Here is an 18,275-nt window from a genome sequence, read left to right on the forward strand (position 1 = left end):
GACAAGAAAGAGGAAGAAGGGGAAGAAGAGGAAGAAGAAAAAGAAGAGGAGGAAGTAGAAGAGGAGAAAGATGATGAGGAGGAAGAAGACTAAGAGAAAGAAGAAAAAGAAGAGAAGAAAAAAAGAAAATAAACTGAAGCTTTATTTTTTAATTTCTTTTCTTATAATAGTGTCTTTGTTTAAGCACCGTGATTATAAACATATTTGTAGTTGGGTTTCAGTTAAAAAGACTTCCCCCTCAAAATCAACCAACTGGTGAAACTGAATATTTGGCAACACTTCTTTTGTTTTTCTTGAATGAATGGGGTTTCTGAGCATTTCAGGAAGCCCTTTCCCAAAGAATTTAAACATCCTAGAGTCTAGAAATTGTAATTACACTAGAGATTCAAATGTATTCTAAAGTTTTAAAAAAATCATGTATATTAGTGGTATTTATGCTGCTAGTATTTCAGACTAGTCAACCCTTTTCTGGGAGCTGAATAGAGTACATCTGGTTTGTTCAAGATCTCTATTCCTCTGTTGATTGGTATCATCTACAATGACAGACATGGAGGACCTTTTCCTAAAATATTAGAAGAGCTTGGAGAGAGATAAAAAATGAAATAAACATTTCAATGAAATGGCATTAACCAGGATTGGAATTACATTTTGACTATGGATTCTATTCCCAAAGAGTAGCTTGTCCCAGTTAATTTGATAGCAATGTACACAGAATTGAACCACACATAGTTAGTGTAGAAAATGGGGAGAATGGTCATTACCCAGACACATTCTTTCTTTTTAAAAGTTAGCTTGAAACAATTTTAGTTGTATTAGAGGTTGACTTAATCTCCTTTGGGGGGTAAAACATGTAAACCATGAATATGCAAATTTGGTAAGTATTTTATTGAACTACTTTTGTTTCAGGCAGTGTTAGTTTCAATCAAGATGCTACCTCATAGGAACCACAGATTATTGCTATTAAATCATTTCTCCTTATATAATAGATGATATCATACCAAAGTTCAGTTTTTAGCACATTAATTTTGAAGACACACTAAATTTATTGGTTGTTGAAAGTGGTTATGAGAAAGGCCAGAACATAACTGTGAGATATATCATGGGAAATTGGTAGTGCTGAGTGGAAGAAGGCACAAGCAACCTCAAATATTTTAAGAAAGATGAGTTCTGTTCTGGGTAGATTATAATGCAAAAGTAGGTGGAATAGGAAAAAATAAAGTGATTTCATAACTCAAAGCAAGAAACATTTATCAGGTGTCCAGAGATGAGCGAAAAAGAGAGTTTCCTTGAAAGAATGCATGACCTACCACTTCAGATATACAGAGGCCAAATAATCTTTGTAAGGGAATATTTTTCAGGACTTTGGAACACTGTAAAACCTTTATAAAAACTTTATGTGAAATAATTTCAAATGGCAGATTCCATATTTTGTAATTAATGCTAACCACTTGAGTAACTTAGAAAAATGGAAGAACTTTCTTTACAAAATCCTGATATTATTGGGGGAGTTGGTTGATTCACATGAACTGTATTTGGACACCGCATGGATACCTGGACAATTTGTTTGGGCAATCTGAAATGGGTTGATGCCAGAATTTCTGTCATTTTTCTTTATATATTTTGTTCTCAACTCTCAGAATATTTCTAAAGGGAGAAAGCAGTGATTTTGCAGTTTATAAACTGCAGGCACTTGGGTTAGTGTGTAAATAGGGAGAGGATGGTGGGAGATAAATGTAAGAGCATTCAAGTCACTGATTAGATCTCCTGTAAACATTGTAATGAGTCCTTGAGAACACATTCATTACAAGTGTTTCCGTGTGGGCTTGAGCTAGAAGCGCACACGTTTATGTATATTCAGGAGGTCCCTGAGATACTTTAATGTCTCATTTGGTGCTCGTTAGACCATGGGAGCCAATATGTCTTCAATTTAGAATAATTTTGTCTTGTGTTTAAAAAACACTGAAAAGTCAGAATTAGCTCTGGATAAGTGCCTTGTATGTTGTTCAAAGCAGTTTCCCATTCTTCTACTTTGATTATTATTATTATTATTATTATTATTATTATTAATTTTTGCTGCTGTTAGCCTGTTAGGACAATGTAATTAAATTCAGAAATTATAGATTGTAATTCTTGTTTGCAGCTCAATTATGCAGAAACAAGGCTTAGTCAGTTGGAAAACTGTCATTGTGAGAAGACCTGTCAAGTGAGTGGATTACTGTACCGAGACCAGGACTCCTGGGTTGATGGAGATCATTGTAGAAACTGCTCGTGCAAAGTAAGCCTCACTGTGATTAAGTACACATGAGAATAGTCAGATCATCTGAACTTCAGTATATAATGTTATTTGTAAGAAGATGGTGCATTATTATTTTTATTATTTTTATTTATTTATTAATTTTTTTTTTGCTTTTTGGGCCACACCTGGTGATGCTCAGTGTTCATTCCTTGCTATGCGCTCAGAAATTGCTCCTGGCTTGAGGGACCATATGGAATGCTGGGGGATCCAACTGTGGTTAATGTGTGCAAGGCAAATGCTCTGCACCACCACACAGGCCCCAAGATGATTCATTTTTTTGTTGTTGTTGTTCTTTTTTTGGGTCACACCCATTTGATGCTCAAGGATTACTCCTGGCTTGGGGGGACCATATGGGACGCCGGGGGATCTAACAGCAGTCCTTCCTTGGCTAGCGCTTGCAAGGCAGACACCTTACCTCTAGCGCCACCTCTCCGACCCGGATGGTGCATTTTTTTTTTTAATTCAGGTGCCACTTTTTTCATGGAAAAAAGTCTTTCACTCCCCCCCCCTTTTTTTTTTTGTGGAAGAGGGCTGGAAAAGTGGCCTTTCTTGTATAATTGCTTGGCCATGAAATTCTGCTTTCTTGAGAACATGTAATAATTTACTATTATGACGAAGAAGCTAATTGTTTGGACTTTACAGACTTGAGTATTAGAATCAGACAAAGGACTTCTTTGGGTTTTAACCTGGGTTTTAATCTTTATCTGCAACTCTGCTAGTACAAACTGAATAGAGTTTTGTTCATTTCTAAATATTTTCATATATTTTAAATGCATATATTATTTCAGAGAATCACAAGATATATACCTCCTCATGTCAGTGCTGTGTATACTCCATCATTTCAGAGTTCCCCCAGTATTAGTATGTACACTTTTCTTAGTTGAAATTATTTGATAAATATCTGAAAAATGCCTTTGTTTGTTTGGGGAAAATTACATTGCTAGAGCCAGGCCAGTAATTGACATCATCTGAAAAAGGGTGTACTTGAGTTTGTGTAAAATAAATCTTTAGTTTTTTGTCTAATCTGCTTATCCAGTATGAGCAGGTGAATTGAACTCAATGATGTTTATCAGAAAAGTAATAGAAGTGGCTGGGATTTATTTGGACTGGGGAAATTGTCTATTTGTGGTCCTGGAGAAAACTGGACATTTCTCACACTGCTTGTTTCCCTAATGAGACTTCTAAGATGAGATATTTGCTTTCTCCATAAAGGGGACATCTGCAATTTCTTTCCCTGTTCTTCTTTTCTAGAGTGGAGTTGTGGAATGCCGAAGGATATCCTGTCCCCCTCTCAATTGCTCCCCAGACTCCCTTCCCGTGCACATTGCTGGCCAGTGCTGCAAGGTCTGCCGACGTAAGTAACAATGAATGATCAGTGAACCTTTGTGCTTTTAAAACAATTTTTTTCTCCTTATGTTTCCTGATTTTCATTGATTAATGGGTATGAAATGGAGCCCCCTTGGAAGTGGCTATAGCATAAACAGGAGCTTCTATATTCTAATCACCCATGATGTAGCAGACACTTTATATAGGTTAGTTAAACAATTGATTTACCAATTGGAATTGCTGTTTTCTTTTCATTTGGTATAGGGAGGGAGAGTTGGTGTTTCACTTTTCTAGGTTCAGACCCATCAGTATTGGGTGGATCTGATTTATACATTCAAAGCAGATTTCAAAGCTTCCAGGGCTTTGGTTTCCCTCACTCTGCATAACCAAATTAAAGAACAAATTCTGTATTTGTAAGTTTGGAAATCTTACTACTAACTAGATATCTTACTAAAAGTTCTATGTGAGGACTTTGGTAGTGGATTTTCATACCAAACAATGAAGCAATTTTCTTCAATGTTGGCTTTCCTGTGTTATATAGTGATATCAAATTATTTTTATGTTGGCACTATTTTAAACTCAAAAATGAAATTAATATTGAGATTAAAAATAAGAGCTGTAATTTAAAATGCTTGCCATGAGTTGGGGAGATTGCTCAGGTGGTGTGAAACACACGCTTACCAGGCTTCAGGCCTTGCAGTTGATCTCTTGCACCGCATGAACCTTATGCACTGCCAGACATAGCCCTGAAAGCCCCAGAGCTTTGCTGAACTGAATCCAATTGACCCTCATGCACCATTAAAAATAGAAAGCTTGATAAAGTGCCACTTACTGTGCTGGGTGCTATAACTTCATGAGCTAATTGAATTGTTGCCATAACTCTTTCAGTGGGTATTATTATTTTTCCTTTATTGGAGGCTTAGGCTTAGGGAAACATCAAATTACAGGCTGGAAAATGCAGACATGAGCAATGAAACTGTTTCTGTTTGATTTCAAATACGTATTTTTTAAAAATAAAGCTATAGAGCCTTCTATAGATAGATAGGAGGTAATATGTTATAATAAATGTGTCTCATGTATGGTAAGTAATCAATAATTTGACATATCTTCCAGGAAAAAAATGAATTTAGAACTCTTCATTATAAGTAAGATATCATTTGCTATTTCTAGCCTCAGTTTTTTGCCTTTGATAATCATATTTTACATTATTACTAGGGCATAATAAAAACTGATAAAGGACTAGTATAGTAGTTAAGGCACTGGCTTTGAACTCTATCTCTATCATTATATATGGTCCTCTGAGCATGTCCTACAGTGATTCCTGAGCATAGAATGAGGAGTAAATCCTGAGCTCCACCAGACAAAATAGATGAAAAAGCACATAAGGCATTTTCACATACAATATATAATTTAACTTACATTAAATTATATCTTTATTTATACTAATAAGTAGTAGTAATGACAATTAGTGTGTGAATCATTCATTTATGAATTCAACAGTTGCAGCAAATTAGCTACTATTTGCCAGCTGATACTTGATGTTAGAAATTCAGCAGAGAAGAAAGCAGACAAAAGTTCATCACTTCTGGGATTCTGCTCTGCCTGCTAATAAGAATGTCCTGTGCATGGTTAGAAATGTGCTATTCTATAGTTTATTTCTGAGATATCTCTTTATCTTCCCCCTCCCACACACATACCACAATCATAAGATGTTCCAATCACAGAGGCTGAACTCTTTGTCCAAGATCAGCATGCAAGCAACATTATGTGACTGTGGGAATAGTGAGTCTGGTCATATGAGACTAGGATTTAACCAACTTTTTCAAAAATATTTTTGTGCTCTTTCTATTTCTTCCTCCTCCTCATCCTCTTCCTTGTACTCCTTCTCCTCCTCCCCCCCTTTTCTTATTGTGGTTTCAATTGCTTTAGGAAGTAATGTCTGGAAATGTATGTAAAGGGTTCTGATGTTAAGATTATAGATTGATTGAAAGTACATTCTATCTCTTGGAGATTATTCACCTCCTACTAACAAAAAATCAGGGGATCCAATTAGATGAATAAGAATGGTTATTTATTGGAAACTGTTTTTAAAACATGAGTTACATTTATTTGTCTCACTACTTTTCATTTTGGGGTCATATCTGACAGTGCTGAGATTATTTCTGGCTCTATAATTAGGCTTTCTTTTAATGGTGCTTGGACCATTGAGATCAGGGGTTAAACTTGGACTTCAAGCATGCAAAGCATGCATGATACTTTTGCCACATTGTTTCGACTTTCTTGAAAATATATATTCTTTTAAAGTATTACTTTATTTAAACATCATGTTTACAAAGTTGTTCCTAATGAGTTGTTTCTGGCATTCAGTGTTCTGACACCAATCTCGCCACCTGTGTAATATTTCCTCTTCCTTGTCAGACAGAAAATAATTTACTTTATAATGTTTATTATAATTAATGTTAATGGAATTATCAGAAAGATTTTACTAATAAAATTTGTGAAAATTGCTAAAACTGACAATCAGGTCACTAAGTCATAGGCTGAAGGTTTACTAAGCATTTGTTGCTAGTTTAGCAATCTGTGTTGGCTTTGTTTATTTAGATCAAGTAGCTTCTATGATATTTCATCATCTAATTTGGTGTATTCCTACTGAGATGTTAGTACTGAAATATTCGGAGAAATTGCCTAGCCATGTGTACAGCCAGGAATTCCAAGATCTGTGGAGCTGGGCTAATGAGTTAACATGGTGGCTAATCTGGGAGTGGGCATGGCTGCCAGAGCTTTTGAAAGTACAGAGGCTGAGGAGAGGCTGCCTGCCCCCACTCTGAGAAGACCTCAGAGTTTTCAGCCTAGGCACTTATGTTAATATTTCTCTTGGAAAGGGTAGATGAGTCCTTTGTGCTTTAGCCTATTAATTTTTTTCTACTTGAAAATGTATGTGAACATTGTATAACATTTGAAAAACAGTGAGGCAGTGAAAGGAAGGAAAGCAGTAAAGGAGCCATTATTGGATATACTTTCACTTGGAGACAATCTTCAAAATTTTAGGAGATCTTGTTTTTTTTTTACTTATATTTTGTGTACAATTGAGATCAGATTGTGAATTTAACTTTCAGCGTACGTCCTTGAATTACCATTGTCACTTATACTGAATAAGCCTCATTTTAACGAGTTTTATAACATTCTATTGTATATCTATTGCATGGCTTATCTAACTATTCATTCTCCAATTATATATAGATTATTGACTCATTATGGTATTAAAATGATTCCTCAATTTTATGCATCATATAGAAAGTACGTTATTGTATTTTACATTTTCTTAGAAACCTGCATTCTTGAGAGAATTGCTCTGCCAATAGACCAACATTTTCAAGACCCTTGATGCATGTTAAATTGTTCCTGTGCTAGAATTGTGTGGGCTAGCAGCTTTTCTTTTTTCTAATACACTTTTTATTTTCTTTAGCAGCGGTGCTCTCCAATAGTGCTGTTGCCTGTAGTACATTTCAACCGCATTGTCAGGCATCTCAGTGCTGCTTGGGCCCTGTTTTGATGGGGTCAGAGATGCAGAATTGGGACCAAACTCAGAACCTTGCACCCACAGGGCCTATGTTCTTCTACTTTAAACTATCTTCTGGGTCCCTCATTGGAATGTATTAAGGATTAAAAAGTATTTTAGAAAGTCATTCAATTTTATAATTCAGATACACAGCTAATAAGAATACCAATGTGTATTTTTGCTTTTAAAAGAAAAGTATCAAGTAAAAAGTATTGAATAATTACTGACACAAACTGAGTACTCAATTCACATTGTACTCATGATTGAGTTTTAAGAGCACATTGTTCAAACACCAATCCATCTCCTACCCACTTACCTTCATCAATGTCCACAGTTTTTATCTCACTGCCTAGCCTGCCTTCATGGCAGAAAAATGCCTTTTAAGTTTTTCTCTTTTCTTTAGGCACTGTGATTTACAGTGCTGTTACTGATGAGGTTTCATGCATAATGGCTTGCTCCTTTATAGCACCCCTTTCTCCTGCAGAAAGACCATTTTCCTCTACCATTCTTGTGTTTCCCCTAACCTTACTTTCCCACTGAATATTAGTTTTCATGTTCTTCATTGCTCTGCCTTGGAATTTTCCTTCTTTTCATTTTTCTCTTCCCCCTTTTCTCTTTCATTTCCTTCCCTCCCTCCCTCCTTCCCTCCTTCCCTCTTTCCTTCTTTCCTTCCTTCCCTCCTTCCCTCCTTCCTTCCTTCCTTCCTTCCTTCCTTCCTTCCTTCCTTCCTTCCTTCCTTCCTTCCTTCCTTCCTTCCTTCCTTCCTTCCTTCCCTCCCTCCCTCCCTCCCTCCCTCCCTCCTTCCTTCCTTCCTTCCTTCCTTCCTTCCTTCCTTCCTTCCTTCCTTCCTTCCTTCCTTCCTTCCTTCCTTCCTTCCTTCCTTTCTTCCTTCCTTCCTTCCTTCCTTAGTTACAAAGTTACAAAATGTGCTTATGATTTAATCAGATGGTAATACAACTGAATTATTGTCATTATTATTATTATTATTATATTTGGGTTACACATAGTTGTTCTCCTGGCTTACTTTTGCTTTATTATTACTCCTGGTGGTTCTGGGGGATGTGAATAATACTTGAAATTTAATCCAGGCCAGTACAGTATAAGTCAAGCATCTTACCTGCACTACTATCTCTCTAGCCAAACAACTTAATTACTAAGAAACACAAAAAATTAATGATCTGAAGCACTTTTATCTATTAAAAAGGTATAAACCTATAGCTTAAAAAGTTATTATTTATCAATAGTTTAATTTATATAGAATATGCATTTGGCAATCAGTAAATTCCAAATCCGGGAATAGTGATAAAAGCTCTGTGCTTTAGAGGGCTCAGTTACAAACTGAAACTGTGACTGGTTTCCAGACTTGTTCATGGAGTCACGTTGGACATGTAGTTAGGCACCCTGAGAGTACAGATGAATGGCTGCTGGAAGCTGGCTAGTAGGTCATCTTGGTAAACTGAAATGTTCCCTGGTGGGTGTGGGAGGAAGTGAGAATAAGGTCTAATAAAAATTCTAACTCTATTTGGTAGTATTTCCAGGCTACAGGTCCACAATTTATTTAGTAATTTCCCCACCCTCAAAAATCAACTTTTTAAAAAGTATACAAATAGTTTCCCCCAGTTATACTCAAGGCTAGTATTGCCTGCTGGATTCTCCAAGTATACCACTTCTAGGAGATAATACTGCCCACTTTAGGAAACAGTCTTCTAGATATTTTTTAGATCTGTTCATAGTAGAAAAGGGATGAAAGATATTTACATTGCTTGACCTGATCAGATAAAATTTCCAAAAATACTGTTAGAGTATAGGTGGTGAAGTTTTCAGGGAGTTGGAGAATGTATGCTAAATGGTATTATGTACATCTAATTCTCAGAAAAACCAGAGTTGCTGGCCATGAAGCTAGCACGTGAAGCACAAAGAGAAGAGAAATGTACAAGGTTAGCTTGGTAGAACCTCAATCTAGATCTAGAGGCAATTCTCATAATCTGTCTTCTGTGGCCTTTTGCCAAAGGGGACACACAAATTGTTTCATTAAAATAGTGATCATTGAGAAATAGAAAAATATTGCATATATGGTGCTGGTATTATGTGGTAGACCCAGATTTAATCCCCATATATGATCATATATGATCCACTAAGCTCCAACAGCAGTGTTTCCCAAACATAGAAACAGGAGTAAGCCTTGGCACTGCCAGCTACTCCACCTTCCAAGAAAGACAGAATATTAGTGAATATTAGATAATGTATGTACTCTGAGAGCTGAAATAGCTAACAGAAAAAATAACTAACATGATCAGAAACTTGTATAGACATATGCATCTGAATGTATGCGTGTGTAATAGAAACCTATATAGGGGAAGTAATAGTTTATCACCATGTAGGCAAATAAACAGGAGTTTGTCCATATGGAATAGATGGGTAAGAAGAACATCTGCTAAAGGGAATTACACGAGCAAATTTATGAAAGTAAACATAACATTTATTCCACTGTTCAAAACCTGATTGGAAAGGAGTGTTGGAGTATAATCAAAGAAGTACTTTTACAAAAGCCCTATAACAGGAGGGAAAGAGGTAGTTTCTGAAGGTAAGATTCAGGTGGAAGCTGTGAAGCAAACCAGTCAACTGGGCATTTGGAAAAGAAAGGGATGAACGTGAATGATGGTCAAATTCAAACAAAGAAGCAAACCAGGGTGCACAGGTATTCTGTAGAAATTTTATTTTATTTTATTGGTTTTACATAAGACAGATGAATCAGGGATAGAGCATCTGCAGAAAAAAAATTGCCAGGTTTTGAACAAGAGCCCCGTGGGAGAGGCATAATTGTAGTTATGCAATTAACATAAGCAGGGCAGTTGGAGGAAGCGATTCAGGAAGTGATGCATTCTGTTTGGCATGTGTACGTTGGAGATGCCTGGGGGATAGCAAGTTTGATGTGGACAACTTGCTCAGAGAGGTAGTGTCTAAAGCTCTATTGGTGAATGTGCTCATTGAGGAAAGAAGGGTCCTGCGGGATGTGCCTATCTGATCTGTCACTGTTCTTGAAAGCAGAACACTGAGCTCTTATTTTGATATGCCAAGCTGCTGAATGCCAAGGTATGGCTGGAATGTGTGCAGGATACAAATGTCCAAATAAAGGCAGAACAACTGTATGTCCACACCCCATAGGGATGCCAAATTAGTTGCACCTTTCAAATGATCACTTCGTGGCAAAATTGTTAACTGTGCTAGTGAAAGCAGATTCACCTGTATGATCAGACTGGATGTCTGAGTGCAAAACCACACAATGTATAAGGCTCTTGACCTGTGGTATAGTTGATTGTGACATTGGGAAATGTGAGTGTTGGTATGGAGTTTGTTTCATGGACAAACATTGGTATAAACTATTCTGGTTTGTGTGCCTACAATGAGATATGAAAGACTTCTGACATCCATTAACACTTCCATTCATTTTAAAAGCTGTTGGAATGAGTCCCAAATGCCCCAACCAGAGGCTTTGGAGTCTGACTCACCTCATGTTTGCATTACGAGGGCATCAAAAAGAAGCCTCTTGGTTGCATATCACAAGGTTGAATAATGAGGAGAGATGTTAGGTGGATATAGGATATGAAGGTGGTGGCAAAGAAGGAGGGGGACTGCCAAAAAAGGAGGGTACAAATGAGGAAGCAGGATAAATTATTAATTTCTTCAGGGTGCTCTTGAAAACTTTTGTAAGATAATTTCATATGTACTTGATGTTGTAAGCATAAACACATTCTTCCAAAGTTTCAGAAGGCTATAGCTTGTCATGTTCAGTTGCTTCTTTCTTGCCTGCTCTGAGAGAACATGGAATTCAGTGGACATTAAGTTTTCATATGGGACGGCCAGTAAAAGGACTGCATTCCTGCACATGGCGTGACAATAAGCAACAATCTATTATCTCAAAGTGAGTCTGTCATAGAAAGAGAACCAGGCAAATGTCTTAAGACAAGGTGCAAGTGTGTACATAACATGGTGAACATGGCAAGGGGCAAAATGAGGGTGAAAAAGTGGTTCTTTGGGCCAAGAAGCAGATGGCAGATCTGACAGCACTGCATTTAGCAGAACTGTCACTCTGGGGTGATCTGTGTTGCTAAGAGGCAGCAGCTGTGTTAGGAGAGGGTGGGAGCTTATTTGACAGGATTCCCAGGCCCTTGAAGGTCTGGTCTCCCCATGGAAGTAATTTGGGAGATACACAGCTTCATTAGAATCAATGAATCATGGTTCACTGATTTATCTAGAAAATTGAGGCATTAGGATGATCAGTGATACTTTATTTAAAGGAAGGGAGGAAAAGAGGTATGTAGAAAATCATATTGATGCAGTTATTGCTTCTCCTGCTGTGGTTGGCTTTTTCCCCAGAATTTTTGGTATCAATTTTTAATGTTCAAAATTACATTAAATAGTAGAAAGAAATCTTGGAATTGGGAAATTTCACTCACATATTTAAAAACATGATCTCAAGTATTCTTAATTATAAGTAATTAATTGTTACTAGTAGAAGTCTAGAGAGAAACTTCTCAGGGCTGGAGCTGAAACTCTGAATAGAAGGGAAATGTATAAATGAATGGGCACCTGTGAATAAGCACCTTACATGTTAGTGCTGGTATGGCGTAGAACCACAGTATAGTAGAAGTACAAATAGGGGCCAATGTGAAGAGATCCTCTTCTATACAAATGAAAATCCCAAAACTGAGAGAGAAAACATGTTAAAATATGTCATGGGGTTGTACATTCTCTGAGGGTAAGTGAACACTTGGGAAATGATCAGCTATGAGGCTACAAAATAAGGCACATGAATGGCCTTGTGTGTGCTCATTGAAGGAATTTGTACCATATTCTGAAGACATTTAATGGACCATAATAATTGTATTTATTACCAATTCATTTATTTTGGGGTCTTTGAGCCATAGATGACAGTGATCATTGCAGTGCTCTGTGCTCAAGTGGAGGTGCAGGGGGATTATATTGATGTCACAAATCTAACTGGGGTAGGCTGTATTCCAAGAAAGTGTCTTAACCCCTGTACTCTATATATCATCAGCCCAGAAACTGCCAATTGTAATTACCACATGTTTTATTATGCAGGAGGCATAATTCAGGGGTTATTCATGGCTCTGTGCTCAGAAATTACTCCTGGCAAGCACATGGAGCATATGGGATGCTAGGAACAAATCTGGGTTGGCCACATGCAAGGCAAACTTCCTACCTACATACATCCTACTCATCCTATAAAGCTCCAGGTCTTTCTTATTCACCTGGAGATTAGTGTATATTTGTTAAAAATATATTTAAGGATAGGGGGTTCTGAGAAATGAGGTGGTTTTTAATATAAGACAGTGAATTAATGAAATACAACCTAAAGAGATCCAGGTCTTTCTCATTCACCTGTAGACTAGTGCTGGAAGGAACTTCCTACACAAGAGAGGGAATAATCAGGCTTCAGATTTCATGTTTCAGTTCTGATGGCTGTGGAATTTGGTGGAACTTATCAGGGTGAGTTGGCATGTTCTGCACTTGCTCCAGAGTGGGTCAGCAAGTTGAGTCAGGACTGAGCCCTGTAGAATCTAAATAGAATGGCAGAGACTATATTTATGCTTCTTTTAACTTTCCTACAAGGCAAGGAAACTTGCCTGAGTTTTTACTCAAGTTCCAAGTCTGTTAGCCTTTAAGCTTATCAGAGAAAACCTTTTTTAGTATATTGATAAAATACTTTACTGATTTACTTGCATTGCTCAATTGTCTGAGTTTTTCAAGAATAGAGAGTTGAGAACACTCACACTTCCCATAATCAGAGGGTGGGTGAAGAGGTATCATCCTACTTTGTGGCTAAAGTTCTTTTTTTAATATAAAATCTTTATTTAAGCACCATAATTACAAGAATGATTGTAGTTGGTTTTCAGTCATAAACAAAACAGTCCCCTTCACCAGTGCAAACTTCCCACCACCAATGCTCCCCACCTGCCCCACCTCCATGTATTCAAGACAGAATACATTCAGAATACTTTGTGGCTAAAGTTCTAATGAGAAAACTATATATGAAATAATTCATTCTGTGCTGAAACGGATGTATTTTTCATTCACTCCATGGTAAGGATACCAGTACTCTTCTTTAAAATTTATTTGTTTTTGCCCACACCCATCTATGCTTAAGGATTATTCCCAGCTCAGGGATCACTTCTGGTGGTCTCAGGAGACCATATATGGTGCCAAGAATTGAGCTTAGGTTGGTTGTATGCAAGGCAAATGCCTACTTGCTGTACTAGCTCCCCCACCCCCACATTTTAACTTCTGACCACATCACTTCAGTCTCTAATTTCTTTGGCCGCTGCAATTTTGGAATAGTATATCCTTGCAATTGATAGACTCATGGCAAATATTAGCATAATGATGGCCTGATTAGGAGATTCCAAAGTTATCCATCTGACAATCCTAAATCTAAAAAGAGATTTAAATTGCTTAGAATCAGGAAATCATTACTTCTGCACAGTCTTCCAGAATTGGATGATATCTCTCAGGTCATTTTATTTGCATATCAACTTTTCTGACCTATTTTTTTCTTGTTTATTTCAGCAAAATGCATCTATGGTGGGAAAGTCCTTGCAGAAGGCCAGCGGATTTTAACCAAGAGCTGTCGGGAATGCCGAGTAAGTTTCAATGTTAGAAGCCTCATGAGTTCTGGAAAATGAACAGATAGACATGTGGGCTTTATGAGAAATGAGAATAGAGCATGTTGGCCTTCATTGGACCCTGAGTGGATAATGTCTTAAGTAGGCCAGAGTCTAGTTCAAGTTATTATTACTTTGTGATTGGCTTTTGGTCAGCTGTGGATGAGGCAGCTGGGAAAAACTCTTAAGGGACGGTCATAGAAGGGCAAGAAACTGGCAGCTATTCTTAGTCAGTGAAGTTGGCAATAGGCCTAAAAAGGGTTTTTAGTTGGTATTGAGGGAATTAGGCAGTTGCTACCTCGGGCAATGCCACACCTGAAAGTCTGATATGTTAGAAAATATTTTTTCATCTCCTGTTTGCTTGTCGTTGTGTTTTCCTGAAATAAGCTGTTTAGAACTATCAAACCATATCCAGCTGATCTCATTCAGTAATTTTTCAACAGAATTGAACTACTACCTATGCCACTATTGTACTAAAGTTTGAGTCTGCAGCAGTGAACAAAGTCACTGTCTTGATGAAGTGTAGAGGGAGGATGTGACTGTAAGAAAATAAACATATAACATCAAATAGTAGACTAATACTTTAAAATTCAAAGCTATCTGGAAGAATAGAGTTCTTTGGAACTGAAGAGGGGATGGGGAATCTGAAAAGGATCCTCTGAGGAAGTAATTATAAAATAAAGGGCTGGATAAAGTGTGGGTACTAATTACAGGGTTTTGAGGTTTTTTATTGTTGTTTTTCTTTGTTTTTGGGTAACACCTGGTGGTGCTTAGAAACCACTTCTTGTTCTGTTCATTTGTTTGTGCTGGGCACCATGTGGGGTGATGGAGATGGAAACCAGGTTGTCCATGTACAAGGCAAGTGCATGACCTTCTGTATTATTGCTGCAGCCCAAACCGCAGCATGCTTGCAAGTCTCGAAACAGACTGTCTCTACAAGTGTTCATACTTACATCATTTCATGTGAATTTCTTGGGTGAATATAAAGGAATTCCATTAAGGATTTAGAGAATGAAGCACTTAGAGACTTACAAACCTGTTCAAGGAATTGCCTACAAAGTAGCTTGAATCCAGTTCTTTCTGGGGAAGCCTCTTTCCTGTTTCCTTTCTCATTTATCAGAATCCACCAGAAGTTGAGTCTGTCTGTCTGTCTGTCTGTCTGTCTGTCTGTCTGTCTGTCTGTCTGTCTCTCTCTCTCTCTCTCTCTCTCTCTCTCTTTTCTTTGTACAACTCCCCAAGTGCCATGTAGGCCAGACTCCTTATTCTATGGAAAATCAGGGACAGTGACAGTTTTACAATGTCTCCATTAATGAGGCAAGTCACTAAGTCTGGGAGCAGGATGCAGGGAACTTGATCCAGTTCTGGGCATGAAGGCAGTCCTCATTGAAAGTGAGCTATTCTAATGATTCCAGTTGATCATATATTCATGTCCACCCTGAATATAAGACTAAATGACATGTTCTCTGTAAATGATTTCATGTCTAGTGGAGTAAAAGATATTTGAATTATAAAGGTCTGCCTTTTCTTTTACCTCAGGGGAAGCTGAAATGACTAAAAGGTAATTTTGCTTGCTTTGCTGATGACCTCAGTACCTGCCATGTACCTGCCACTTAAAACTAGCAGTCCCCTTTACATTTGGTACAGAACAGCGGATGACTCAGGCAAGGGTCACATTTATGATTTACACTCAATCTTCAGAAAGAATTAAGGCAGATGTCATTTGAAACCTGGCATTAATAGTGACATTGATTTAAATGCCAGCTTTTGGAAGTGCATTTAACACTCTGTCACATTGTTGGTGCTTCACATTTTGGTTCATCTTTTGCTCTATCTCTGCTCTTATACTTTTATAATTTATAAATAAATTGGACATGCATGTTATTTTGCACTTTTGTGTGCAAAAATAATTTCTATCCTAAAATGTATTGATTTTTAAAAAGTCTTCATTATATTTCCAGATTTTTAGCAAATGAGCTTTGTGTACAGAGAGATGTGCCATTGACAATTCTGCTTAACATTTCTTCAGTACTGTATTTGGTACCATGTAAACCATCTAAATACATTGTTAAAATCATTTGAGACCCTACTATTGTTATAATCCCCATTTAATAGATTGTAAGATCAGGGAACATAAGCTCTAGTTACTAGACTAACTGGTATGGAACATGTATGATCTGACTCAGCTGTACAATTCTTAAGTTTCTCTACTATCACTAGTGGTGTTGTTAGTTGTATTTAGAAGTAATTCTCATTTCTGAATGTTAGAAGAACAGATTTAGAAAGATTGGATTTTAGTTTTATATTTAGATTGAATTTAGACAAAAATTCACATTTTAGACTGAGAAAGCCAGATTGTTCAGTCTGTGGTTCATTGAATCCCATAGTAAAGAGCAGAATTTATAAAAGCCATGCAAGAACTGTGGGGCACATCTAACGGATATTGTCAACAGAAAGAGGATGATGGGCGCGAGATGGGGCCCCAGTCTCTCCTGGGTCGCCTTTCTCAAGGTTTCAACCTTAATGCCCTGTGGCACCTATTGTCTGGGATGAATGAATTGCTTCCCTTTGAGACATCTGAAATAGTACTATGTAAGTACTGTCCTTGGGAGAATTGAACAACATAATTACTCAAATAATTTTCTGTGTTCCATGGTTCAAACAAAGATCCTCAGTAGACAAAAGACTGCCTGAAGATCCATACATTTCCATTTTCCTGGGTTCATTTTAAAGCTTAAGAAATCCCAATAGACTGGAGAAAAAATCTCATTTCAAATATTTTAGGAGGTTTTTGTGAAAGTTAATATTCTGTATTTTTTTTAAAATCTCCCCTTGCAGTCTTGCACATTTGTGTCCATTAGCTTCTGCCTTGCAGCATTTCTTTAAGCCATCAATTTTTTTTTAAATTCTAAAGATAGATTTTATGTTATTGGAAATTCAGATTAAAGCACAGTGATTATAAAAGTACTTGAAAATGTTTATATTTGACTATGCCATGGAGGCATATGAATGGCAATGAAAAGAGTAGATTAATTGTATGTTGCTACCAGTTTGTATTTCCATGAGTAATAAAGTAATACATAATAATCAGAAGGATATTTGTATTCATCTTCATTATATTTTTTCTAAAGAGTTTTGAAAATAAGGTTTAAAGGATTTATACCTAATTATTTGTCTCCACTAAAAAAAGAGTGCATTTAGTTTACAATAATAACAATCCATCTTGTTGCTTCTATTCTTCTTAATCTGAGACATAACACCATATGAAGTGCTGGGGTTTGAAGTACCTTGCCACCAAGGTTTTTGAATGATTATTATTTAAAACTTAGATTATCTGCTATTTATTACTTTTTAGTTTGTTCTGGGCCATACTGAATTGTGCTCTGAGACTAATTCCAGTATGGTGCATGTGTTCACTCTGGTGCTTGAGGAGCCAAGCATAACATGAAATTAAATTCAAACTTCTCGATTCCAAACCACCAACTCTAACTCATTTTTAACTATCTCCATGATCCAAGTGGTTACTATTTTGCATGTATTTTGGGCCACACCAGCAGTGCTCAGGTTTTATTCTTGACTCTGTGCTCAGAAATTGCTCCTGGTAGGCCAGGGGATAATCAATATTGTGTGGGATCAAACACGGACCAGTTCCCAGTCAGCCGTATGCAAGGCAAATGCCCTACCTGCTGTGCTATCACTCTGATGCCAAATGATTACTTTTAAAGGAGACATTCTGGCATTAAAATATTTTTATAAACCAAGCAAAAATATTCTTAAAGTGAAAATTTTATAATAAAGATAAAAACATATAAGGAACACATTAAAAATTGCTCCAGTATCTAAAACCTTGAGTTTGAAACCTTTAATACTTTATTTGTCAGCAAGATTAAAATGTGATGATTTTAGCTTGGATTTCTCTATGAATCCATACCTCTAAAATATGAGTTTCAGTCCCACTCATTTGTTAATATAGTGCTGGCAGGAGAAACCAGTCAACAGGAATGAGGGGTGAGAACTGAAGGTCCTAGACTGAAGGAAAAGGGGGTAAATATATGTGTGACTTTAGGTGAGAGACAAGATTGCAGGAGACGTTTGGGAACATAAACTGGACCCCTTCTAGTGCTTCTCCTTTAGGTAAGGAGGGAACCTCACTTGCCTGTCAGCCATGAGCTTTGGGCAGTGGGTGTGGGGAAATAGAAATTTCTGAGTGGCCTAGACAAGGCAGCTCCAGTGTCCAAAGACTGCCCTCGGAGGTGGTGGGGGCAAAGCATTGTGGAAAAGGGCATCCCACCGTGTCCATCACCTTTATGTTAACAGGCTTTGCTTAATAAATAATAAGCTTTGCCTTTAGCTTATTTTGTAGATAGTAAGGTTACATGCTTTCATTGCTTTACAGCCATTGATTTGAATCCCT

The 18,275-nt window shown here is 37.2% G+C and overlaps 1 protein-coding gene across 2 annotated transcripts in view; it reads left to right on the plus strand.

Moving 5' to 3' along the window:
* The window catches only part of NELL1 (neural EGFL like 1), a 1,037,291-nt gene that overhangs the window by 283,105 nt on the left and 735,911 nt on the right, over window positions 1-18,275 (plus strand). For both annotated transcript variants that reach the window (XM_049781002.1, XM_049781004.1), the window contains exons 8-10: window positions 2,141-2,275; window positions 3,548-3,650; window positions 13,770-13,843. In XM_049781002.1, the coding sequence (XP_049636959.1) occupies window positions 2,141-2,275; window positions 3,548-3,650; window positions 13,770-13,843 (312 nt within the window). The remainder of the gene's footprint in view (window positions 1-2,140; window positions 2,276-3,547; window positions 3,651-13,769; window positions 13,844-18,275) is intronic.

This window comes from Suncus etruscus, chromosome 9 (assembly GCF_024139225.1).
Source record: "Suncus etruscus isolate mSunEtr1 chromosome 9, mSunEtr1.pri.cur, whole genome shotgun sequence".
In the NCBI taxonomy this organism is placed as follows: Eukaryota; Metazoa; Chordata; class Mammalia; order Eulipotyphla; family Soricidae; genus Suncus; species Suncus etruscus.